Below are 26791 nucleotides of genomic sequence, written 5' to 3'. Positions count from 1 at the left end.
TATGTCGTTCATGATTCACAAGTTCTATGCCAGCCATTTTAACACTATTAAGGTTCATAGTATTTGCACGTTTGAATTTCCTAAATAAAATTTAAATTCATTATGAAATCATAAAGTACTTAGTTATACAATGATTCATCTTGTGTTAAACATGGCCTCATGTCCAATGGATCGAATTTTTTTCCATAATCCTATTCATAATTATTGATTTTTGGCAGCAAAACCAAATGAAATGCCAGAAACCGGTCCTAGGAAGCTTGTTTCCGGTCCAGGGAAGACATGGCTTGGCAGTTCGGGCTGAACTGTTCCCATGAGGCACAGGGTCAGACTGATTTGCATATGGCCATGTCTGAACTGGGGTGGCAGAGTGGGCTAAAGAACGGTGATGGATTAAACCCAGATCAGTTGACTGGGGGTGAGTGCTTGCAATGTTCAACACTCCGTCCATCATTTACTTTGGTTTCTGCTTTGTTCGCCATAAGTTGGCAGGGTATGCTCAGACGTGAGTCCCTTGCTCACTTTGCCACTGGATTCAAGCAAGCCTGGCTGAAGACGGCTGAAATGCCAGAAACCGGTCCTAGGAAGCTTGTTTCCGGTCCAGGGAAGACATGGCTTGGCAGTTCGGGCTGAACTGTTCCCATGAGGCATAGGGTCAGACTGATTTGCATATGGCCATGTCTGAACTGGGGTGGCAGAGTGGGCTAAAGAACGGTGATGGATTAAACCCAGATCAGTTGACTGGGGGTGAGTGCTTGCAATGTTCATCACTCCGTCCATCATTTCCTTTGGTTTCTGCTTTATTCCAGGTGACTGTCCAGGAACTGAAGAGCACGAGCAGTAGGAGTCAAGCCTCATCACTTGCAGAGCAGTTCTGGAGCGCTAGAATGAATAAACTCTAGAGTAAACTCAAGAATAAAACCATTGGCAGTCTGTGTACATTCTGACATACACTTAAATGGAGGCACAGGTAATGGTATGTTCTGTTAAGCAGAAATTACTGTATTATTGACTCGGTGACCAAGGTGTAACTTAGGCTCCAGGATGCCTCCTTTGTGATGACAATTGAGCAGTCATTCTTTTTTGGGACCAAAACTGGGTCTCATCTAGGGGCCACACATTACAGCCCAAGACCTTCTTACCTGTTGGAAAGATGCTATCCATCGTAGGGCAGTCCCCAGATGCCTTCCAGCTCCACAGATGTCACAGTGTTAGCCGGTGGTTCATTGTATTGAAGATTGTATGGGCAATGCATAAGAGTAGAGATACTGTCGCTAAGCGGGCACATCCTTTTACTACCTCGTTTTTTTTTTTCCAAAGGTGGTCTGATGTGCAGATACTTTCACTGACCTAATCTGAATTTTGTGCTGGCCCCACCCCATAGCCACCACCCAATTATTTCAGCTTCGCCGTACTACTCCACATAGCTTCCTATTGCACAGGATTTGTTTAAAAACCTCAGGATGGGAGAAAAGACATGAAGCAGGCATCCTAAGGTGGGTGTAGGAAGGGCTATGGCTTACTGTTCAGTAGTCCTCTCCCTGCCTCAAAAGACCAGACATGCCCTTTCTTTGTAGGGAGTAAGTGCCCACTTTCTCTGGTTTCATCCGATTTTAATTTCAACCATGTGGTGGTTTTGTTTCGCCTGAACCTAGGGCTTAGACATTAAAAGATGTACTGTTTTCTCCATCTATAGCTTTGGCCTTGATAAAGTCTATTATTCGCTTTTGGAATGGTTTAAGTTTAAGATATTTTGAGAAGGGCCGAAGTGACACCTTGGTAGAAAAAAACAAAAACAAGAGAACCCTATGTGATGGTTGGCTGTAGGCCGATCTTCAGTCTCTCACATCCGGCTAGCTGTACTTGAGCTAGTCTTTGAAGCATATCACTTACTATACACATTCTAATTGGGCTTCAGACCACGCTGGTTATTAGTTACAGTTAGTTTTTCATGGCATATACCTATAGTTATATACTGGTTATTAGTTCATCCTCAATATAAGGACCTGAGTGTACAACAGCATTGTTGGGCCCCTGATTTTACTTCTCTGTCAACAGCTTTTGACACCATTGGTGATGGTATCGAACTTGATAGAATTGCTAACTTTGACTTTTGGAGTTTCCGTATTGGATCTGGTCCAGATACTTTCTAACTAATCACTCACACAATGACTATGTCCGGATTTTCAAGAGCTGGTGTAGTATCTCATGATGAAATGCAGTCCATTTCCTCTCCCGAATGTAGGTTTCTTTCAGACAGAGTAAATGCCAGGCAAAGGATTGTGCTACAAAGGTGAAAAAATATGGGAAGAGATGCAGCCACCTCCTCTTGTGGAAGGGTGTGACAATTATGATTCGCTACTCAAATGGTCAAATGAGAAGCAGCAGACTGAGTTGGGACCCCACACATTTCACACTCGACTATACTGGTCTCCATCTTAGAAGGGATCAATGTTCCTCCGATGGACCCACAGGCTTAGTATTGGCACTGTATACATTTTTTTTTATCTCTATCCAATCAGAGAGGCTATGGTGCCTATCTAGGGCACGTAGAAGGGCTGAAACATGTTGACTGAATAGGAAGGGTAGAACTAGCTCCCTTCTGTGTTGCTTTTTAATCCTACCCACTACAAACCCAAATAAGAATGTTGGTTCACCAGTAGGTAGGTTTAATACCCCTCTCTGCACAAACCACACCACTTTTCGTGGTGTGAGTGACTATCCAAAAACCCTGAAGGTTATAGAGTCCTGAGAGGGCATGCTGTAAAATCAGTGTATACCCCCAGCAGACGATTATCTGCAGTATGCCCGTTCATGCCTCTGTGTCCACATCTGCATAGTCCCCCCTTACCCCAATGATTAGTTCTAAAGGCATTAGTGTTAGTATAATTCTGATCGTCTGTTATTAAGAAGAGGAATTAACTCTGATCTGGACATGACATTCGGTTTCAATTTGTTATGGACATTAATATATAGATGTTTCACAGTTCTCTGAAAGTGAGCCAAACCGAAACATGTGTCCTTGAGACCGTGAACATGTGTTCAAATGTTAGGTTACACTGCTGAAAATAACCCAGTCACTATTGATTAAATATGACCTGACCCTTGAAGCACAGATCTTACTCATTTTTAAGGCATGTTTCCGTCTACCAAAATTGTTGAAAGATATTCTGATTTCATTTTCTCTCATGGGGTCCAGGCAGCAATTACCTCGGTCTTTTCAAAGATAGGCCTATTGGGGGTTCACAGAGTACTGGTTGATCCACTATAGGCGAGAACTGAGCACCTCCTCCCCTATTGTCAACGGAAACGATGCACCCATCGGAGACAGGAAATGAAGGCAATATGTTGCCTTCTTGCTAGTGAAGAAATTTGCTTTGTCACCATCTGCCCCACTGAACTATTAGTCAACATGCCCCATCCTTTGGTGCAACTTCCTGATTCACGGACGGTCATCACAAAATCTACGTTCTGGACACTAGAAGCGTCTCGTAGTACCATACATTAAGAAGGCAAGAGGTGGTAGTGAAGAATTTTTAATCCTGACGTCAAGGCTTTGCAACATTCTTCCAAACTATCTCAGACATTGAAGATCACCTTACATTTTGACATACCGACCTGTTTTGTACGAAAGGTTGAGGGAAAAAAAACAACGGCTCAATTTACCTCTGGTTTTAGTGCCAAAAGGCCACTTGTGGTATATGATACACTGTATAACAATTTCCTAGCATAATAGAATAGAGCTGATGTAATCAGTCTCATGCAACATGCTACATTGTTCACTAGTCAAAGTTGGTCTGCAAGGTAAGCCTTGTATCGGAACAGACAGCACTTTCACATTTCAAGTTTTTTTCCATAGTTTATGTATTGGCTATACAGAAAACAGGAGCAAAACCTTGTTCTAGGTGAAGTCGGCGGCCCACGCAATGCGAGTTTCATCCCTTCAGGTGATATCATTACAACTCAGAAATACATCCTCAGCATATTAACAATTGTTCTCTACATCAAGAATCTTGACAATTCAATATTATACTGCTTTAGGGCAATTCCGCTGGCTATTAATGCTAAATGGTTTAAATTGATAAACCAGTTGGTCTCCAAATTTCTCTGGGCTAATTGTCGCCCTAGGAGAGCCCTCAATTTTTTGATGCTACTCAGGGAGAGAGGTGGATGGGCGGTTCCGAACTTTCAGCTATATCATTGGGCGGCCATATTATCCAAAATAGGTAGTTTGAAAGGGGCTGAACTAGATCAGACGCAAGGGGCGGGTCCCGTTTCAATTTATGAGTTATTGTTGGGATCGGAGGTCAGGGGCTGTTTCTTATGCTATACCGATTTTAAGTACTATAAAAGGGTGAAATTTATGACAATAATGTGTGCCTTCAAACCCTGGGTTGCTGTTCGTAAAAGGTTCGGCATGGGCATAATACATGCATATACCCCTTTGTTTGGTAATAAAGCACTCCCCAGCATTTTTGATGATGGGTTTATTAAGATTTGGAATGATAAAGGGGTGAGAAAGGTGGTGGACATCCTTGATGGAACCGGGGTAAGGTCATTTGATACAGTCAAATAAACTTTTTTGGGGTTGGTAATAGGCATTTCGTTAAGTACCTTCAGATCAGAGACTTCCTAGGGAAGAAAACCGGAGGTAGGAGGGGATTTGATCGAGTGATGCTGGTTGAGGGATTAATAAAGGAGCCAGGCACGCTAGACGGGATTTATAAAAAGCTAATAGTCTATGGCAGTGGGACGGTGGCAGGAGCGGCTTCTGGTTGAAGCGGGGGGAAGTAGAAGATTCTCTAAATCTATCCCAAACTTCTTGTATTGCTACAAACATTCAACTTCAATGTTTCAAGACGTGGTTTAACCTCTATATAACACCCAAGAAGATTGCTAAATGGGGAGGAGGTGCGGGAGCTTCATGTCCACGCTGCCGCTATCCTGCGGCTGACATTGTGCACATGTTTGCTTCCTGTCCTGAGCTGGGCCTGATTAAAAGGGAAGTTGGTGCTATTCTTGAATCCTACTTGGGACAGCAAGTAGAGATGACCCCCCCAATTGATAGTATTGGGGGTAAGCAGGTCTCACTTACCTGCCCGGATTCAAACTTTTTTATATGTCGCTATGATAGTGTTTCGACTTTGCTTGGCCACTCATTGGCTAGATCCTATACCCCCCTACGGGCCAACAATGGTTGGGGAGACTTCTAGCCGTTTATAGGCTAGAAACAGCAGTATATGCTAGAAAGGGGCATGGATCATGAGTCAAGGGGATGGGCACGTGGGCTCCTTTGACAAGATGGCTGGAAAATAACTAAGCGACGGGTCGGAGAAATTAAGCCTATATGTTTGTCTGCTGGGGTATTAAGCTGGTGCTTCTAATAACAGCTTGCCCTTTATCCTTGTCAGAGGTGGAAGACTTTACTGCAACGTTACTTCTCTTTTTCTGTTTCTGTTTTTCTTGTTATTTTTATTTTTATTTGGTTTTTTTTCCGTTTTTTTTCATAAGGACCAGCCAGGGTGCGTGGGTGAGATGGTCTTTGGGTGTGAATATATTGGATATACTGATATATCATTAAATGCTGTATACTTTCGGATATCATAATCAATAAAGAATGGTTTAAAAAAAAAAAAAAGAATCTTGACACATCTGTCAGGTTACATACCTGATAAATCAACGCTCATCCCACCAGCCTAAACATGAGGAAGGACTCCCTGGGTGCCATTTTCAGATTCAAAGAGGCTGAAGCAAAGAGGAGATTTTAATATCCAAATCCCTGAAAATATCTCCCACCATCCACAGAGCTGCAATCAGACTATCTCCAGATAAACCAAGAACTCCTATTTCAATCCTATTACTCTGATCCCATGAACAGGAGTAATTAAAAATGTATGGTTGGAACCCTTCTCTATGTGGGCCAAGCTATGTAGTCCACAGTCTGTCAAAGCAAACCCCTCATCTTGCTCACCCATATCACCTCTATTAAAAGCCCAGTTTCCTGAACACTGACACAAGTTACATGAGATCATCAGCCGAATGATGGTTGGGTGCGTTTGATCGTAGCTAAACCTATACTTGTGTTATGTTAGTGTAGTGTAGAGTCACCTAAATAAAATGATCACCTTTGTGTGCATCGCTCTTCTAAGTAGCAGAGGGATGGCAAGTTCTGTGGTAGGAAACCTCGAAATAAATAAATAATGGCTCGATTTAGGTCAATTTAGTTTAGTGACACTTCCTAACTGCACACTCTTTTCCTTAAGATACGATTTGCAGCTCTCCTGTAATAGAGTTTTAAGAGCTCTTCAGTATTTTCTATGGCCCCTCGATTTGTGTATAATAACCATTCTGCTATATTTGCTTGCGAAAGCTGGCAACGTGTTTAAAAAAAAAAAAGTGACCACATTCGGTGTTGACAAACACGAACATATATTCTGTAGAGCTTAAAAGTGAAGCAAAAACTAAAGTTGCAATTTGATCATTTCAGAGATAAAATACTTTAACATGTAGGCTGTTGTCTTTTTGTTATTCTTTGACATTTCAATGTTTTTTTCTGTCCTATAAATTGCAGTAGAAAGGAGGTGTCAGTTACAACTTGGCTTGCACAACTGCAACATTGCTGCCTCCTCCACTTGACCTCTTACCTTTTCCCTCTCTCCCCACTTTCCCTTCTCACCTTTTCCTCTACTCACCTTATCTCCCTTTATGGGCCTTGGCATGTGTCTGGAATTACAAGTTTAAGCTTCCAATGTGTGCCCTTTGTTTTTGTTTTGACGTTAGCCAAGACGTTTTAATTTTACTAAAAGTATATGTTTAACATACTTTTAGTGGGTTTTCAGTCATCCTTCTTGAGCCATTAGTCTGTCGTGTCATTCATATTTGAATTCTGCACACTACAGTACACAGCATGGGACAGTGGTCAGTCCCCTTCAGCCATCTGCTATCTTTACTGAGTGACAGCATTCTTCCCTTTCATAAGGAGCACATCCACACCAAGGTTTTTCAAAAAGCATGACAAAACAAAGCTAACATGATGGCAACCAATCCTGGACCTGTTGGTTTTGCCAATGTTTTTATTTAAAAAAAAATATATTTAACCTCCGTTGCACTGGACACCATGCTGGAGAATGTGAGAGCAGGCCAATGGGAACTTGCTCCTGCTTTCACTAGTGGTACTTCTCAGCTCCTTCCATCCCTTGTGTGTGGTCTTCCCTTCTGTTTCTGGGTACCTTACGTCCTTGATATCTTCTCTGTTCTGCTGTTTGCTCCTACATTACTCTTGACATATGTGTTTCATCTTCCATATGGATGTAGTAGCAGAAACAATATAAAATAGATTGGTTTAATTATATTTTTTATCCTTAAAATAATTGAATGACAGATGGGCACCATGAAACATGCCCAGTCTTTCCTCCATCTCCATACTTGCTTCTAAACTCACTGATCCAACTTGTCTCCAAGCAGGCAGGTTACAATGCTAGCATGACATATTTGACTAGGGAAGCATTCATCACAAGATTTATATTTTGCATGTTTTTATATAAACTCCAAAATGATATGTATGTCTGTATGTGAAAATTGCTTAAACATTTTAAATAGATTTGTTTCATTAACCAGTGTTAAGTGAATTGCACATTGTAATGCAAAGACCATGTTTTAAGTTTACTACAGTTGGTTCGTTTTTGCTCTTTTCTAGGCATGGAAAGAAATGTTCAACAATTGTGATATCTGCGCCGCACGAAATATCCATTGGTAAAGGAACGGTGTGGCTACCACCAAAGGTACTTCCGTTCTCTGGAGTTGTTTACAAATACTAATGTGTGCCCACTCCAAACTCAAAGGACCCCTTGTTGGGGGAAGAGAGTTTAATTCATGCGTGTGAAGATGTGCCAGAACTAATCCCTAGCAGGTAACTTTTGAATTTCCTTTGATATGATTGCACAACACTTTGCTATGTTGTTACTGGCATGCTGCCATAGTATATGCACATACTCTGAGTCTACAAACAACAACGTCTAAACAGGTCATATTTGAAGGGCAATTTAAGCAAATCTAAACAAATACATAATGAAAACAACAAGGGAGAGACACCAAAATTGAGTATCACGATTTGTATTAGATGTAGCGGAAAAGCATCAATTGTGGACAGAAATACTCTTCTTCAAAAGTTGTAATCACAAAGGTGTTATGGTGACCGCGCCAAAGGCGTGATTAAAAATGGTACATAACATGAGCTGTGGGGTCACAATCAATTTGAAACATGTTATGAACCAAGGCTGCCATACGAACGCTGTACTCTGTCGACGGCATTTCGACTTGGGCGATTTTAGGTCTTCATCAGGACGAAATTACCCGAATTATTTGAAGACTGCTAAGGAAAGGAAATGGAAATGAGGATGGTGGTACCTGGGGGAAGGGAAAGTAAAACTTGCCACTTGTCATAAGGATAACTACCTGATGTGGTAGCATACTCTGTGGCTGACGCATGCTAAAATGCATGATTGCATCCCCACAAATGACGAAGGTTCTGTACCCTATATCACAAAATTCTGTTGTACAGAGCCATTTGTACAGTGGCTGTTCTGTCTATTTTAATAGATTTTCGGATCATAGATGATACAATGAAATGCCATTGTCTGACATGCCTCTTAGAGCTTAGAAAATTGTCGGAGAGGGCAAGGACGCAGTGTTTCCCCTCCAATATTCTCTTTTTCCTCTAGACTCCCTTTTTCCTTCAACTCCCCTCGGACTGCAGCGCACTCTGAGACTGGGTGAACTACAGTAAGTGTAGATTTCATGTAGATATTATGGACAAATTATTTTCACTGCAAAATGTCAACCATAGAATGATCACAGTAAATTAATTACACTAAAATAGATATGGTTGCTGAACTCTAGAATACTTCTTGAATATATTTTACGTGATACAGGTAGTGTCTTTTTAAGATGCTGATGTAAAGTGTTTTTTTAAAGATTTCTGGAGCAGTTACTATTTGAGCATTGACTATATCAGAATACACTTCACAGGTGCCACCAATAAGGCCCTATGGGCCTTTCTACTTCCTTATTCGCACCACTCCAGGCAATGTTGAATGCTATGTAAATAACTAAGCCAGAAAAATTAAATTGAATTGGCATCCCAAATGTTATGACATGTGTCTGCCACAGTGATATGCTACTTGTGTTAGTCATACAAAGAACTTAATGTCCTCCAGAGCAACTTCTGTCCAGAAGCAATGTTAAAAAATGTAAGCTTTAAATGTCATTGTGGTTACTGTCATGATAGATTTACACAACTGTTGAATGGGTCACTTTGTCTGTTGTTTTATAAATATGACTTTGGTCCAGACTGAATGTGATAAAATGGTTAAATAAATGTAAAGTAAAATAAAAGCCTCATAAGAAACAAAAGCGTCATCGGCCGGTCTGAGGCGCATACTCTATCGTATTGAAGATTTTCGCAAATGAAGCCCTGCTCTTCTGTGCAGTTTGATCTTGTCGTGCAATAAGGTACTAGTTTCTCATGAAACTTATAAGAGCATGCTGGGCTTGGTTGCACATTAGGCTAGAGGCTCTAGCAGCAGGGATTGTACTAATAATTATCGGTACCGGTCTTTGTTGGGATGGGAATGCCCCCTTCATGTTCAACAGGCATGTACCCGTGCCCTGAGTGCCAGATTGCATGTGAAACTGGTATCCTGACTTTTATTATAGGGTGTGCGCAGAAGCTTAGGTCTGTGCATGACCATGCAAAGTCCATGACCTGTCATGCCCTGGAGGGGGCGCACCAAGCTCGCGGTCACAAAATCTGTGGACTCCTGTCCTGGGTGTACCAGTAAGGCGGTGGTGAGCATGGTGACGGGGAAAGGAATCTGCCTGGATGTGGAGGAGGAGAGAATGTTGAAGAGCAGCCCAGCATGAGAAACAACTAGAGAAGAGGCACTACTTGAGAGAGGAAAGACAGGAATAACCTGTGCTGTGAGTGGGTTTTCCCAGTTTATCTCTGTGGTTCCTGTTCAAAACTGAACCCAAATAACGGCATCCATTGTGTACACCTGGTAGACCCTGCAGACTGCAATTTGGTTCTGCCACAGACTGGTGAAGAAACCGCATTGCCACTGATGTTGAGCCCGTCAGCCTGGTAAGGCTACAGATGCCTGTGGAACATCCTGGCTGACCAGTCGGCCTGGTGTTGGTTGCAGCTCTCTCTGTTGACACTATTCCTACAACACCAGGATCAATGGTGCTACATTCATCTGGCATAGCCTGCCCTGAAAAGAAGCTGTTGTGCACACCGTAGACATGGGCTGCCCCTGTCTTTTCCCCACGACGGTTACAGAAACAACAAACCTATAATATAGGCTTACGGTCGGAACAGAGGGTCTGTAATGCACACTGAAGACTCAAGAGCGAGGGCTTGAGACTTTTCTGCCCACATAAATTGTTGGGATAAGAATGAGATGAACTGAAAGTGCACCTTAACCTGTGGGGTAAGGTAATCTGCACCTGTGCCTAATTTGGACACAATTCATGCCTCACACAACAGAATACTGTGGACTGTAATTGATAGGGTAGCCCGGTTGGAAGAGAATAACGGGGTGGGGGTTGTGCCCGTGTGAGATGGTATACCATCCTGTAATCGCTAATTGGACTGCATTGCGTAGTATGTAGTTTTGCTGTGTGATTAAAGTAATTTCTTTTACATAAAGACGAGCACTGGACTGAACATTGACTCTTAAACAAATGAAAAGTAAGTATTTATTTTAAAACCAAGTCCTGTTTCTTTTAAGGGAAACGTGCTGCATTAAAAATAAATAAACCTCCTTTAATTTTTTTGTTTTAAAATTGTTTTATTGTTGCATCCCCAAAAAATATTGCGAAGCACTCAATCACCGGCTTAGCGTCAACATTCCGCCTTTTCAGCCAACAATTCAACTTTTAGCAGTAGAATAGAATAGGAGAGAAAAGAATAAGAAAAACTGACAATCCCCCACCCCTTCCCACCCCACCCTTACCCCTCCGGGTGCCCATAATCTAATAGAGCTCTCTACAGGTGTCCAGCTAAACTCTAATTTACCCCCTTGGGAGAGTGTTTCAATCTCCAGTTAATCGCAGTAGTTTTCAATATTTCGGGCAAGTAAGCTCTGTGAATTCCTGGGATAACATGGTAATAAATGAGCGCCAGACCTCCCTGAATGTGTCCCCCTGGTCTCTTAATGTCAAGGATAACCTTTCCATTCCCAGGAGATGCCAGATTCAGTGAAGCCCCCCAATCTAGTCAGAATCCTATCTGTGCCCCATAAAGCCAGAATCGTTTGATGAGCCGCCCGATAGCCAAGGCCATATGTCTGCCTCGTCTAGATTTGAGTGGGAATGTCCATGTATTGGGTAAGCCCAGCACTGTGTACGCAGGAAAGCAGGGGATCTGAGTGTTGAAGCACAGATCAATATCACCCAGGATTTCATCCCAAAAGCCAGCCAATTTGGGGCATTCCCATAATATATGTGTAAGTGACCCAATAGCGTCTCTACATCTCCAGCACCTCTCACTATGTATCGTGTTCCCTTTGTGAAGGCGCTCTGGTGTGAGGTACCAATACCTATTAATTTTTGTTGTGGTTTCTATGCTGGATATATTGGTCGCTGTGTGTCTCGCCCTATAATAGATATACCGCCAATCCTGGGGAAGAGAGTTCTCGTCCGAGTTCCCTTTCCCAATGCAGTTGAGATGGCGATTTCACCTCTAACACTTTCTGACAGGAGCTTGTGTAATTCAGTCACCAAGCGTCGATTTGACTCCTTGCTTAGCAACCACCTTTCAAAATTCGTTAGCAGCCTCTGGGCCACCTCTCTAATATCAGATTGCATCACCCAGTGTCTGATTTGTGCGTAGTGAAAACTTTCCTTTTCCAGCAAGTCATTGTCTACCTTCAGTACACTAAATGTAATCGGACCATCTACGTCAAAGAGGTGACCCATCGATCGACATCCAGGCTTCAGCCATTCCTGGAATGTTGCCTCCTTTAAGTCTGGAGTAAAGTTTGGGTTCCCGACTATCGGCATGAGTGGAGAAGGAAATGACGAAAGACCCTTCTTTTTGACCAGGGTATCCCAAGCTTGGAGGGTGGGTGAGGTGACCGCCCACAGGTGGAGGCTAGGAGGCTGTGGTCTGCCCAGAAATTGAATTTTCCATAATGACCTGTTGGCAAGTGCCCTATCCATGAACAGCCATTTCCTTTCCATCTCCGGGCGTGATCATTCTACCATGTATCTGATTTGTGCTGCCTGGAAATATCTGAGGATGCACGGAATGCCCAGCCCCCCCTTCACCGGACTCTGCCAATTAAGATCCCAGCGCATACGAGAGCGTCGACCCGCCCACACCAAATTCTGAAAGGTCCCCTGTATAGTGTGCAATGATCCTGGTGGGGGTCTTAAAGGTAGCGTTAAAAAAGTATAGAGAACACTGGGGTGGACCACCATCTTCAATGCTGTGATACTGCACAGCCAAGACAGTGGAAAGAGACACCATTTCTCTAGATCTGACTAGACTTTTGCTACTAGATTTCTATAGTTGACCTCTCCTACTTCAGGAATGGTCGTGGCAAGCTGTATACCTAGATAAGGCACCGTCTGCTGTCATTTGATAGGGAGAATTTGCGCGAGAGTGTCTTTTGTGTCGCGTGCTATCTTTAGGCTCAAAGCCTGTGATGTAGCAAAATTTATCCCGAATCCCGAGACTACCTCAAACCTTTCCACCTCTCGCAAAAATGCCGCTAGGGCCTCTCGTGGACTCTCCAGTGACACAATCACATCATCTGTGTATAATGTTAGGAGGTGCTCTTCCCTCCAAATCTCATACCTGTGATTAGTGGGTCATCCCGCACCCATTGCACAAATATCTCCATATAGAGCGCAAAAAGTAGCGAGGATAGGGGACAGCCCTGCCGCGTACCACGTGTGATGGGGAAGCTCGCAGAACTCGCATCATTTACCCAGACTATAGCCCTTGGTTCTCCATACCCACTCAACACCCATTCTCGGAACCAGGCTCCAAATCCGTATCGTGCCTCCACTAAGTAGGGCCAGTGGACTCGGTCGAAGGCCTTCTCTGCATCGATAGAGAGGAGCATTGCCTCTCGCTGGGAGCGTGGCGCTTTATGTATAAGATGAAGGATGCATTTTGTGTTATCCTCACATTGCCTACCTGGGATAAACCCGGACTGATCCGGGTTCACTAGCCCCGGCATATATGAAGCCAGATGGGCCGCCAAAATCCCTGTGAAGAGTTTGACATCTACGTTTAACAACGATATGGGTCTGTACGACCTGTATACGCGCTTATCCTTCCCTGGTTTTGCTATAACCACAATCATCGCCTCTTTCATCGAGGGGGACAGCGTCTCGGAGTTTGTGATAGCATTAAATACCCTAGTAAGAACTGGGGCTAGCAGATTGCAAAAGACTTTGTTAAAGCCCGCTGAAAAGCCATAGGGCCAGGAGCTTTGTGCAACTTGAGCCTGGATATTGCAGAAATAACTTCTTCAATCGGGACACTCCAGAGCCATGGCCTGTCTTTCGTTTAAATGCGTCACCTTAGCCTCCTCTAAATATTCGGAGATAGCCGGGGGGGGAGGGGGAGATCCTGCGCTGAATATAGATCCCTGTAGAAGGATCGAAATCGCTCTGTTCTTGCCTCCTCCCCCTCAATCACTATCCCAACCTCATCTAGGAGCGTTTCTATCACGTTGACCTGGCACTGCCCCCTGAGTTTGTTCGCTAACAACCTGCCACATTTGTTCCTTCCCACATAGAATGCAAAAGCGAATTTTCCGCATTGTCCAAGTCTAGACCTGCCAACTGTTTCCTAGTCGCCTCCAGCTGTCGCCAGACCCTGGGAGCCACTGTATGATGATGGATCCGCTCTAATTTGCGTGTTTGTTGCTGCAGCTTTTCTCGCTTATCTGTCTGTTCCCTAATATCTGCTGTGGAAATAACGATCAGTTCACCTCTTACCACTGCTTTCAATGCATCCCATACTGTAGCAATTGAGACCTCCGGGGAATCATTAATTTCCAAATATCTCTTGAGTGCGCTCTTGACTTGCTTAATCACCTCTGGCCTGCTTAGAAGCGTTTCTCGTAGCCACCAGGACCGCTTCCTGTATTTATGAATAGGGAGGGCTAGGTCGAGCATAACCGCTGAGTGATCGGATAATGAACGTAGCTCAACTGCTACCGACTGTGTCGCTGCTAAGACTTCTCCAGTGCCTAGGAAATGATCTAGCCGGGCATATGACTTGTGTACATGTGAATAGAATGTGCAGTCTATTAAGTGTGGGTGGTGACTGCACCAGATGTCTCTTAATTCCAATTCCTGTATGCTATGGGCTCCTCCTGTACTTATCTCCTCCGAAACTCCCTGCCTCTGCGTCGACCAATCCAGTTTGTTATTAAAGACTAAATTGAGACTTCCCCAAGTATCACCCATCTGTCTTGCGTAGTCATAATTTCAGCTGTCGCCTCTCTGATGAATTGCTCCTTGCCCTCGTTGGGAACATGGACCGAACCCATAATGGAGAGGGCCCCTAAGCAAACCAAGTAGTCGCCCCCTGATTTCAGCTACCTTCCCCTCTATTTTCCCTTTTAAGGAACGAGAAAACAACGCCACCCCAGCCCTTTTTTGTGCTAATGAACCGAAAAATTGCTGCGGGAAAGCTCTGGATTTTAATCGGGGGGGCCAATCACTGCACATCAAATGCGTCTCCTGAAGGAGACAAACGTCTGCCTTAGAGTGCTCCTGGTAGGCGAGAATCACCTTTCTTTTGACCAGGTTGTTCTGGCCCTTAACATTCAGGTTGATGATCTGAAGACTTTGCGTAGGTGATGTCATATGTAAGTCCCCTTTCTTACACATCTACACACCATGTCCCTCCTTCCTTTGTACCCACCAGCACCCCGGGGGTCCCTGACTTGCCATTGTGGATTAACCTGTGGCATGCATTTACCCATTTGGCACCCTTGAACATTCCCCAGAACAGTTACTAGAACCGAACAGAACCAATGTCCCAGGTTGGAATAAAGAAACCATCCCTCCACCAGTGGTAAAGTCTTCGTGTAGGCAAGTGACCAAGTCCCAAGACTCATGTCGCCTCCCCGCACTCCCCGCTGCACTGCTCTGTCCAAAGAGAAGTCTCCTCATGCATGATCCGTGGACAAGGTATCTTCAGCTAACTTGCTGAGTAGAGCTCTCCTCTCATTTGCCATTGTCGCTTGGTCTGGGCCTGACCCCCCCTTCTGGCAGAGACCCTTTGCCATCGCTCGCCTGTGTTTTCTGGGGACCGCTTGTCAGGGGGGCCTCATCTCGGCTCCTCAGGAAGTTATATCTGAAGCAGAGCACAGGCCTCAGAAAGGAATTCTTCTCTATTCGAAACAACATACTGGGTGGAATTCTCTCCTTTTCTGGAGCATGGAGGTCGCTAGGTCTTGATAAAGGTGCAAAGTGTGTCCTCGGAATGTCACCGCTGGCATATCCCTAGTCTTTTCAAGATCGGCTCCTTCAAGGGAAAACTATGGACACAGGTTAAGATGTCGAGTGTCCTAGGGGACCGGGCCCCCCCGTTCACTCTATGGGTCTGATACAATCGAATCTCCGCTGCTTGTGTGTCTCCCAGAATTTGGGCAAACAGCTCTGAGGCGTAGGACCCAATGTCTCCTTCCTCTGCGTTTCGTGGGGCCCACCTAATGCAAATGTTATTTCGCCAAGAACGATTCTCCAAATCTTCTGCGTGCACCTGCAAATCGAGCCGCTGATCTGTTAAGCGGTTGACCTCTTGTTGAAGCTGTTCTATTGCTTCATCTCTGGAAGATTCTTGCCCCTCAATAGCATCCACCCGGTCCCCTATGTCGGTCATCTCCTTGCGTACTGCCTGTAGCTCGCTTGTGAGATCTCTTTTGACCGCTAAGAACTCATCTCGCAGCCCCGCAAACAAGGCTTCCATATAGGGGGGCGTGACCAGGGCCTCCAACTCCTCTGAGGCTGGTGAGGCAGCTCTGCTCTGGTTTCCCTGCGAGTCACCCTCCTAAGTGCCTGCCTCAGCAGAACTTCCTTGATGTTGCTCCCTTTTTTAACTTTCGCTGACGCCATCTTGTGCAACCTCAGCCGGCGTTCTCGCCAGTTTGAATATAGCATGTTACATCGCATGCTATTACATTGCGTTCTATTACAATGCAGTCGTTACAAAGACCGCGTTGTTAGAACGCGATACCTTTACATCACAAGTCATTAGATCGACTTGCAGTAGGGGGCGTGCTGGACTTAGGAATAGTATAATTTACTATTCCAACTGCAGCCTGCGCAACAGTAGGGAAAGTGTTGGGATAATAAATTATACTATTCCTTAGGTTAGAGCGCCCCCTACAGCAAGTCGATCTAATGACTTGCGATGTAGATGCAAGGCTTTCTAACGACCGCGTTCTAAAAGGAACGGGATGTAATGGCAGAGTTGTAAACGCTGTTTCCCCCCCAGTTTCAGCACTCACTGGGGGTAGTGTAATCTTCCTCAACTACCGGCTCCTTATTAGTCTGCGCTCTAGCTGCCATCAAATACGCTAGTTAGGGTAGTGTATTATTGCTGTAAAGGCCTAGCAGAGCTCTATTGTGTTCAGAGCCCTGCTGTCCGTCCGCTCTGCTCAGGCCGCGTTCCTCTTTGTCCCCCTGATGGTAGGTCGCTGAAGTTGCTGGTCAAGGTTTGGTTGGGACCTGCTGTCCCTGCTTCAAACCGGGGCTTGCCATCATTGGTTCCTCTGTTTATTGCTGCTCTAGACAAGCCCCAATGTCCAGGGCCTTCTTCTCCCCAATCAGTGCTGCAGCTCTTTCCCTCCTCCTTGGGCCGATTTTCTCTGCCGCGCACCCCCTCCACTCACTTGAGGGTGTTGCTTATTGTCTTGGGCCCAAAACGCTTATACTCTGCGCTGCCTAGGCTTTCCACGGCCCACCCTTTTCTCCTGGCCCTCTTGATGCGGCACTCGCTGCTGAATCTTCGTGCCTCGCTCCAGCGCCGCCATTCCTCTAACAGTGAGTCTCCTGATGATGGAGGCTGAAGTCTCCTTGTGCCGTCAGCTCTGCATTCGACCAGGTGCCGCTACTGCTCCGGAACCAACTAGGCAACATACTTCACTAAGCTCTCTCTCTCTCCTACATCAGTCCCTGCTGCGGCTTCCATTGCCACTGTTGTTGCATATTTATATAGCGCGAACTCGACCCGAAGGTATTGGAGCGCTTTACATAGCACCGTATTTACATTACACATTCAGGCAAGGGGAGATTGAGTGATTTTCCCAGAATCACAGGATGTGGACGCGACCTCGAGGCTCGAACCCTGGTTTCCTGCACCAGAGGCGGCAGCGCAGCCGCCCCTCGCCGGGTGCTGCCTCCAGCTTCAGGGTACCGATCAGGATCCTGGCTCTCCTCTACAAGGGTCGGGCCACCGGGAGGAGCGCACGCCACGCAGTTTGCGCTCTGGTTTGGCAGGGCCAGGCCACGCCCGCCAGTATCCATTGTGTTCTGCACCTAGAGCGCGGCTCCTCGCATGCCGGTGCCGTTACTGCCGGTTTCTCGATGTTTGTGTTCCCTCGCTCTCGTGAAAGGCCTGGTTCCTCCTGGGAGTCTCCGCTGCTAATCAATGCCCAAAACATACACAATTGATGGACGGAATGCAGAACTAATCAAAACATTCACCCACAGTTAAGAGATCTGGGTTAAATACATCATTCTTTTGCTCACCATGCCACCCCAGTTTAGACCTGGGCATATGCAAATCATTCTTGACCCTGTGCCTCATGGGAACAGTCCAACCCGAACTGCCAAGCCAGGTCCTCCCTGGATGGGAAACAAGCATCCTAGGGCCGGTTTTGGGGTTTCACCCCCTCATCAACCAGGATAACTTGAATCCAGTGGCATAGTGAGCCCTGGACCCACATCTGGGCACACCAGGCGCACTTCGGTCGAGGAAGCAAAAAACACACAATTGATGGACGGAATGCAGAACAAATCTAAACATTCACCCCCAGTCCAGAGATCTGGGTTAAAAAACGATAGATATAGGCCCAGATCTCTGTACTGGGGTGAATGTATGAAACTTTTCTGCATTCTGTCCATCAGTTGTTCTTTTTGCGCTAATCAATGCCCAGCTGGGCAGAGGATGCACAGGCCGTGGAGTGAAAACTTCTCGGCTGGCGCGGTGAGACGGAGGCTTGCTGCTCACTCCGTCACCATCTTGGCCACGCCCTGCTTTATTTTTTTTAAAATGTTTATTACAGGCGTATGGTGGTCTGCTGACCCCAGCAAGCCACCATCTATATGATGGCCTGTAGTCGGGATGAGTCGCAATTTGCAACATACCTCATTAATGTTCAAGCTGCAAGTCTGCTTGCGACCCAATAAGTTTCAGATTTTAAGAACCAACTTATAAGTACATGTTCGACGTTGCTGGTTGCAAAAAAAGTCTGGTCCCAATGTGTGACCAGTGTTTTGCAACCACACATCTGTATATGTGGTCCAATGTTATTGTGTCTGAGTTCTGAGCTCCTGCCCTCAACACTACCTTACCTTGCACCCTAAGAGTCCAATACAGAAAGGGCTATACTTGTCCAGGAAATATGGTTCAGGGTGGGAGAGCCATTTGAACTGCAAGAAGCTCAGGTAGACCCAGCTTTGCCCTACACCTTGATTAGGAGCAGGCTAGATGGGAACCCAATGGTACTGGTCAGGATTTGCTCCCCAAATGTTGACCAGCCTGGCTTTCTGGAGACTTTATTAAAAAAAGTTTGCACCAAGGTTGAATACTCTGCGGGTCCTCCGAGGCAACTTCAATAGTCATCAACACACACTTGGGACCACTTTCACCCTCTTCTGCCATGCGCTCCTACGACTGCTGGGCTAAAACTCTAGGCAAGTGGCTGACCGTCTGGGGAGTATCTGGCATTAGTGTTTTGCAATCCAGGGCCTCCGAGAATATGCCTTCTACTTAATCCCACACAAGCTCCATGCAAGACCAAATCACGTGGTGTGTGCACCAACACACCAGTCAGCCATACATAACACATTTTTGTGTAAAACCCTATCCGATCACAACCCACTGGAGTTAGGACTGAAATGGGGTAGGATGCCCAGCCCGGCCTGGAAACTACAGCCAGCATGGCTGGAGGACCAAGTGATAAAAGATGAGAAATAGGCCATCCAAAATTATGATTATGAGGGCATGGCTTGGTCTCCGATAATGGAATGGGAAGCCTTAAAAGTCACTGTACGTGGGGGCATGTATTGAAACCACGGCGACTACGATTAGAACATTGGAGGAAAACCTGAAAAACTCAGAATGGACACTAAGGAAATTGGAGAAGGACAAAGTAGTAAACCCATTGAAAGGTGAGACGCTTAGGCAAGAAAACGACAAACAAGCTGATCTGCTGGAACTGGCCTGATTACAGCAAGTTAAATTGATGCACAAAAAGGATAGAGCAGGGCAACTATTAGCGTGGATAATTAGTCTATAACCCCTACCTGTTATGATACTGGCCCTTTCATAATTGCAAGGGCGAACTAGTCATACACAAGAAGAAGTCAATGCAACATTCAGGAACTACTACACTGACATGTACAACGATACCACAGCCCAAAATAAGGATGTCCTGGGTAGGTTCCTAAAATAGACAATCCTCCCCTAGCTCACAAACCGGCAATAGACTACTTGGCAAGAGAGAAGACCCCGAGGACAGATGGGCTACTGATTCAATTTTATGCGACTTAGCCGTCACTGTTGGTACCCAAATAGCTGAAATTGTACAATGCAGCTAAACGTTTACTGGATGCGACTAAGGAGGCAGCAGTATCCTCCACATTGAAACCAGGCAGCGACCCATTGGCCTTCTCTATTCCTATATCTACATTAAACACAGACTATAAAATATTAAGCAAAATCCTAGCCAAGAGGCTTATCCCGCTGATGACAGATCTACTAAATGTCAAACAAAATGGATTTGTCCTGCATGGAAGTACCTCCCTTAATTTGAGACCAATTGGGAAATTGCTTTTGATAGATGCCCTAATTCAGCCTGCCTGTCTATCAAACTTGAGCTAGCGATTGATACTGTCTAATGGAACTACATAATATGGTGTTGCAATGCTTCGGCATTGGTGCATCAATGGTTTCCTGGATTAAACTCCAGTAACATTTGCCCACCATATCTCTTATACCTTCAATATAGTGAGGGGGACAAGACGGGTGACCACTGTTGCCCATCCTTTTTGCCCTGTTGATAGAGCCATTGGCTCATACAATAAAAAGACAGGGCTCAACCTGGGCAATGCCATTACATAATGTCATGCATATAATATCCCTCTCTGTTGACTATATGTTGGTATACATGAGGGACGTGAAAGCAGATTGAACATCTATAGCCCGCATCATGGAAGAATATGGCAACATCTCAGGACAAAAGGTAAACTACAGTAAAACATGTATGTTCCTTGCATCATACTCCACCGCAGTGATCCATAACACTGGCAGGGTGAGCAATCTGAACTTTTCACTACTTAGGCATACAAGTGTACCATAAGGAAGAGGATCTATTCGCATGCAATATCTGCAGAGCCATTAGATCCCTGAGAGCACAAGTAGCGTTCTGGTTGACCCAATCGCTGTCTGTGGCAAGTCATATAGCGGTGGTCAAAATGATTATGCTACTGCGATTGATATCCTGCTTTGCCGATATCCAATACATCCTGCTGGGTGACATTGTTAAGGAATTTGACACACTGTTGGGGACATTATTATGGAGAATGGGTGGGTGACCTAAAATTTCAACAGAGGTGGTATTGGTGCCCCAGACTTTAGTGGATATCACTTGTTGGCCCAGATAATCTGGACAGAACTGTGGCTAGTGGAACACCACTTGAATGGAACAGGCTACACAAGCAGTCAAATACAAAAAGAGGCAATGCAGTGTGCACCACCATAAGCGGCCACATGATGTCCACTACCAGTCAAAATGGCGAGAACATACTTGAAACCAGTGCTTGACTGGACTAGTACTGCCACGTGTGCCAGCCATACCTTTAAAGGGCATTCCAACCACTAAGGGATACATTACATACCAGCACTTGATAGGCCTGGGACAGGGCAAGACGAAGTCTGTCGGCCATCTCTTTCACAATAATGCCACAATAGACTACTAAACTTTGAGTGATGAATGGGAACTCCCGGTCAGCCAATTCCTGCTCCACAATAGAATTACTAAATGCCCTTAAGCAACTATGGCACGTTGAATCGCAGAACCTCCGACCCGTGCATTAATGCAGGCACTATACACTATGGTCAGAGGACAACAAATAGTGTCCTGGATCTACAAGTCCATCTCAGAGCACACAGGATTATGATTGCAATCATTGAGAAATAAATGGGAGGATCTGGGTGGCCAAACAGTCAGTGATCAGGAATGGCATAGGGCACTAGACTACCCGATGAGAGTATCTTGTAACACTCTCCTCCGGAACATCCAGTTTAATACTTTTACCGAAAGCATACCTCACCCCATGCACGATAGGTCAAATGCACCCTTGGGATTCCCCAGGTGTAGAGTGAAGAAGACAGTTTTCAGCATATGTTCTGATCTTGCCCGGTATTGGAAAAATATTGGTAGACGATAGACACTATTGAGTACACCTTGGGAGGAAAAGGCATGGGGAATAAAGGGAGTTGCCGCCTTGTTACATCCAGGAGCCGCCAAAATAAGGTAGCTGTGACATTTGCGTACTTCGCACTGTTGTTAACTAAACGGGCTATTGTGATGAAATGGAAAGCAACCACACACCACATTGGACAGCTGGAAATGTCTTGTGTGATATCGGGCAGCACAGAAGGCAGAGCTCCTCTAAAAGACTGCAAAGGTCTGCATAAAAAGCCCACAGCAGAGCTCTGGAACAAGCTAATCCAGGAGTTCAAAGCGAGCAGGAGCACTGACGACAAGCGCCGGATCAACATTTCATTGGGAATTGATGCAGAGTCCTATACGTCTATGGCTTGAGGCAAGCAACTCTGAGGGTGGCATAGTCCTGCAAACTATTCAGTTGTGCAAGAATGGTGTTAAATCTTTCAGAACATATTATGACTCTAACTCCCCAGGAATAAGTAGGAGCACTGCCCGCTAAAATGACCACGCAACAGAAATAATCAACTTGCATCTTTAAGATTTCATGACACTGATGTGTTACCTACATAGATACTCAGTCCCACACGGACCCTGCAAGAGGGCTTTTGGAGTTCTTTTGGGAGGAACGCCGCAGTTGTGAGTGCGGGTGTGTGTGTTGGGGGGGTTTGGTGAGTGGATTAAAATTACCATGCCAGTACCCTAGAAACCTTTATTCAAGGGTCCGAGTGGTAAGAATTAAATGGATGACAAGGAAGGCCTATAGAGAAATTATATCCAAGGGGTGAGTATTTTCCTTCTGTTCTCTTGACCGTGAGTGAAAGTGATAGTAAAAATGTTACGTCGACCTGTTTTGCGCCTTACGTGGGTCCCTAGTGGATCCTGTGGTGCTTAATCAGGACCGTGCTCAAAGTGAAAAAAGGATTAAAAATAGGAATCTGAGACAATGACACTCAGTATTCCTATAGTACCTATATTCAGGGTAATTGGCGTCTCTGTGCCTAAAGGAACGTCCACTAGGCGTTCCTAGATCCAAAAGGCCAAACAGTAATAGGGAGATAATAATCATATACTTATGTTCAAGTAGTGCATATGACTAAAACATTCCTTGTTTGTCATGATTAGGGCAAGGGGGTATGCAGTAACATTCACACTCCTGTCGCCAGAAAGTGTCAGTGCAGTATTTTTGGATCAGACTTTGATCCAGAAATAGAGAAAGGCAGCAAAGAGGGGAAAGAAAGGAGAAAGAGAAAGCCAGGACAAGGAACCTAAAAAGGTGATATAAAGGAGATATAAAGGAGCAGAGAGGGTATGGTGATATAGGAAAGGCAGTGGGTGGAATCAAGCTGGGACCGCCTTGATATGCCGTAGCCCTGGAATTCGGTTGCGCCGGTTGTTGGCTTTTGAGTTGACTTTGGGCCCTGACACTTATTCTTGCACAAATTAAGCACTGGGCATTGCATGTCATGGTTTGGCTTTGGGGGGTCGTCTTTGACATAGCTGAGCATGATGTGGTACCTGGGCAGGATAGTGTATGGTATCTAGCACCGTCATACTTTACATTAACTTCACTGCCCCCAATGTGTCATTGTACAATGTTCAGTGGGACATGTGTCTCAGATCATCTCCGCTCACACTGGGTGATAGAAATAGGGTACATGCTGACATCCACATCTGAACCGTATCATGATCTGCAGCACTCTGACACTACAAATTGGTAACCGTGCTACATAGCAAATGCTCTGAAGTTTTCCATAAAATTCCCTCGATAGGCATCGAGGTTACATTTTGAATGTATGCAACGAATATATAATATAAGCATAGTCCTCTTCAAGTATAGAAGATTATTAATGCTGATTATAATTTTCATGGGTGTTAAAGCAATCTGCAAAGTACGGATATTTTATAAGCATCCAAAGACCTATCTGCAACCCATTTATCCTGCATTGATTCATTATTTTTTCTTCATATTTATTTCAGAAGGAGGCTTTTCCTGTTAAGATTGGTATGGAGAATTGTGGTTTGGTATATTGACACTGGGAAAATTCTCTCCTCGATTACGGAAAGAAATCATGGAAGCCGTTGGAGCAATACAACAAAATGCAACAATGTTCACTGACCAAGACAGCCAGCATATAGAGCCTAGCTTCATGCTGCTCCTAACTTTGGTAGGGAAAGTGTTACTCAATCTCTTTGTTTTTGGATCCGAGAGAGAGAGCGTGAAAGGAAGTTTCCTGAGATACTTTAGTGTCTCCATAGCTCTGTCAGACTTCATACTGCTGCTAACAATATCCCTCATCGCCTACTTTCAAGATCTGGCCATTTGGGGCATGAGGTTTACCAAATATCATATTTGCCTGTTCACTCAGATCGTATCCTTCGCCTATGGCGTGATGCATTATCCTGCTTTCTTTGTGGCCGGTCTGGATTACTTCATCGTTACCACTCCAAACTCTAAACTTTCAGGTGTTCTCCGGAGATTGCTCTACTTCGCTGCAGTGGTGGTCCTCTGGATGGTAACTCTCTACTATGTTCTTACTAGCCCAGCCATGTACTCAAGCTTGGAAATCAAGTCCTACTTTTCATATCAATGCCCCTTTTACATTAGCTTTCAGAGCTACAGGCTGTCTTTGACGATCCTCTTTTGCATATGTTTGGTTCTTGTGATCTGCTGGTTTGAAGTTATAACTTTACTGCAGTCTTTGAGAATGATTTCCTACATCAATGAGAATGTCATGCTTTTTTCGTTTGCGCCCAGCCGCCACCAAACCACGCACTGCAAGAAAAGGCTGGTGACCAGCTACATGATGTGCTTTCTTGGAGCGTGGTTGCCCTTTGTTGTACTTCAGCTGCTTTTAGTGGTCCTAAACGCCCAGATCCCAGCTTACATGGACATGAACGTTCCCTGGCTTTACTTTCTCAACAGCTTCCTGATTGGTGCAGCAAACTGGATCCGGCAAAGTGACCAGGACTCTTCTGACCTTTTCTCCTCAGACCCATTTGTCAACTGGCAATTTAGTTTCGGCTCATTGGTGATCGATGAACACTCGAAACAGGCCAATAAGCTGCTTGAAAAGTCAGTAACAATAACTATGGTTTAAGAGGGGTTTACAGTACATGCAATTTTTACTGTTGTGTAAATGTTATTGTAAAATATGTTTGTACAATAAATGAATAAATGGTTGCCAATGATTACTTATTGACGGTTGTTCTTGATGACTTATGATAGATTAATCACTTTACTGATTTCCTTACGTTGTGCACAAATTGAAAATGCTTACAGAGCTTCGACGCAAATAAGACAAGCATTTGCAATGCAATAGGTCTCACATTTATACGAGTTTGAGCTATTGGCATTGTAAATGACAGTGCCTTTTATTTATGTTTTAAAAAAACTAAACTTAAATAAAAAGCATTGTCATTTACAATGCCAATAGCTCAAACTCGTATAAATGCGAGACCTATTGCATTGCAAATGCTTGTTTATCCAGCTGTCTATCCTTGAACTTTCTGGGGCACACACACACATGCCATTGTAATGCTATTACAGTGTCTCAGATGACTAGATAATTTATGGCGTTTTTCTCTGCAAGTTGGGGGAGGGCATTCTTTAACATCCATGAATGTTTAGGTCTGGCTTAACATGTCATTCTTTAGAATGAATGCACGAATGAATGAAATAAAACTTATAGAGCGCTAACTAAGCCCAAGGGCATCAAGGCGCTTAGACAGTCATGTTGGGATTGCCAATGCTTGAATCTGAATTAGCTCCATATTGGTCCACTGGTCTGCTTTTATTCTCACACTTTAGAAACTCTGTCTGCACCATGGCCTTCTCAGATCCCATACTTTGTACACAAACATACAAATGCTCCTCATAATGGTAATGGTTTTTGGACAGTAACATAACACCTGCTGATGGTAGAATACAAAAAAAGTGTAGTCTTTCCGAGTCCTATCCGCGACTTCGCTTGGGAAAATCACTCAATGAGGTGGCACAATGGAACCGGGGCTTTGGGCGGGTTTTTAGAAGTAGAACCGGGTGAGGAGATGTGGCCTAACGGCCCAAGCTGCCGACTTTGGAACTCGGAATCCAGGTTCGAGTACCGGCATCATCTCAACAGTCTGTGATTCAGATCACCTAATGTGTATGTGCCTTTAAAAATTAATCTGACCTTCTGTAATATAATCTGGCGTTTATGTAAAACGGTCTCATGACCGTGGTCCAAGTTTGCCCTATATTAAAGACACACAAACTGTAAAAAAAAAAAAAACACCTTGGTTATAGAAATGGTCACACTTCAAGCTGAATTCAGATCTGAAAAAACTCGCACCTCTTTCTGCAACAGCGTCCGGCTAGAAGTGTGTCTGCTCCTCGGCAAAGCCGTTGATTGAGTCGCTTCCCCCTGGCCCGTGCTTCATTAGCCGTGGTCAGTGGCCCATGGGCCCAGCTGGACACCTCCATTGACTTCATCAAAGCACAGCGGCCAGCGCGTTGAGTGCATCACTGCACAATGTCATTTGTGGGGTTTCGTCATTTCCTTGGGGGCGGGGGGCAGATGGGACAAAACTCGAATGACGTGACCCTGGAATCAGAGTTAGGCCTCAGAAGGGTCCCGAGTGGTCAGAGAGGTGTCAGCCACCGCGCCTTTCGGCTTTGTCCGCTACTGGGCTCTGCAACCACCGTGCCCCCCACTCCTCGTCCCCCTCCCAACCAGACCCTCCAACCCTTTAATCTCCCACCACCACAGCCTGGTTCCTGTTGGACACTCTAGTCACCAGAGCGAGGCATTCCGGAAGATTCCAGAGGCACAGGTAAACTTATTCAAACGTTTCTATGGTTATAGATTCTTGCCCTATCATAACGAGCGTATACCATCTGTCTGTTGAAGTAGTCAAGGTCGTAAACAGAACAATGCTTGGTACCCAACCGTAAGGAAACATGAGTGATACAAAAAGTATGCAAAACATTAAACGGTATTGTACGGAGCTTATTTACAAGTCCCTTGCGCCGCCGGTGCGTCACTTTTTTATGTGGGAAAAAGTTATGTACCAGGCGGCGCAAGGGGCTTGTAAATAAGATACCT

At 44.9% G+C, this 26791-nt stretch overlaps 1 protein-coding gene and 1 long non-coding RNA gene across 14 annotated transcripts in view; both read left to right on the top strand.

Annotated features, from left to right (window-relative positions):
• GPR160 (G protein-coupled receptor 160) overlaps positions 1 to 24903 on the top strand; it is a 210156-nt gene extending 185253 nt beyond the window's left edge. For 6 of the 13 annotated variants that reach the window (XM_085635121.1, XM_085635120.1, XM_085635118.1 and 3 more), the window contains 2 exons: positions 7694 to 7906; positions 23685 to 24903. In XM_085635121.1, coding sequence (XP_085491247.1) covers positions 23777 to 24805 — 1029 coding nt within the window. In that variant the 5' untranslated portion in view covers positions 7694 to 7906; positions 23685 to 23776 and the 3' untranslated portion in view covers positions 24806 to 24903. Of the gene's footprint in view, positions 1 to 806; positions 968 to 7693; positions 7907 to 23684 lie in introns of all 13 variants that reach the window. The other 7 variants (XM_085635128.1, XM_085635126.1, XM_085635131.1 and 4 more) reach the window with 3 other exon arrangements.
• A 1565-nt stretch (positions 24904 to 26468) lies between these two features.
• LOC146785819 (uncharacterized) overlaps positions 26469 to 26791 on the top strand; it is a 58215-nt gene continuing 57892 nt past the window's right edge. The window contains exon 1 of the long non-coding RNA XR_014970812.1: positions 26469 to 26519. This is a non-coding gene — a long non-coding RNA (uncharacterized LOC146785819). The remainder of the gene's footprint in view (positions 26520 to 26791) is intronic.

This window comes from Triturus cristatus, chromosome 11, assembly GCF_964204655.1.
Source record: "Triturus cristatus chromosome 11, aTriCri1.1, whole genome shotgun sequence".
In the NCBI taxonomy this organism is placed as follows: Eukaryota; Metazoa; Chordata; class Amphibia; order Caudata; family Salamandridae; genus Triturus; species Triturus cristatus.
The sequence above is the reverse complement of the archived record's forward strand: the minus strand, read 5'-3'. Positions and strand labels throughout refer to the sequence as shown.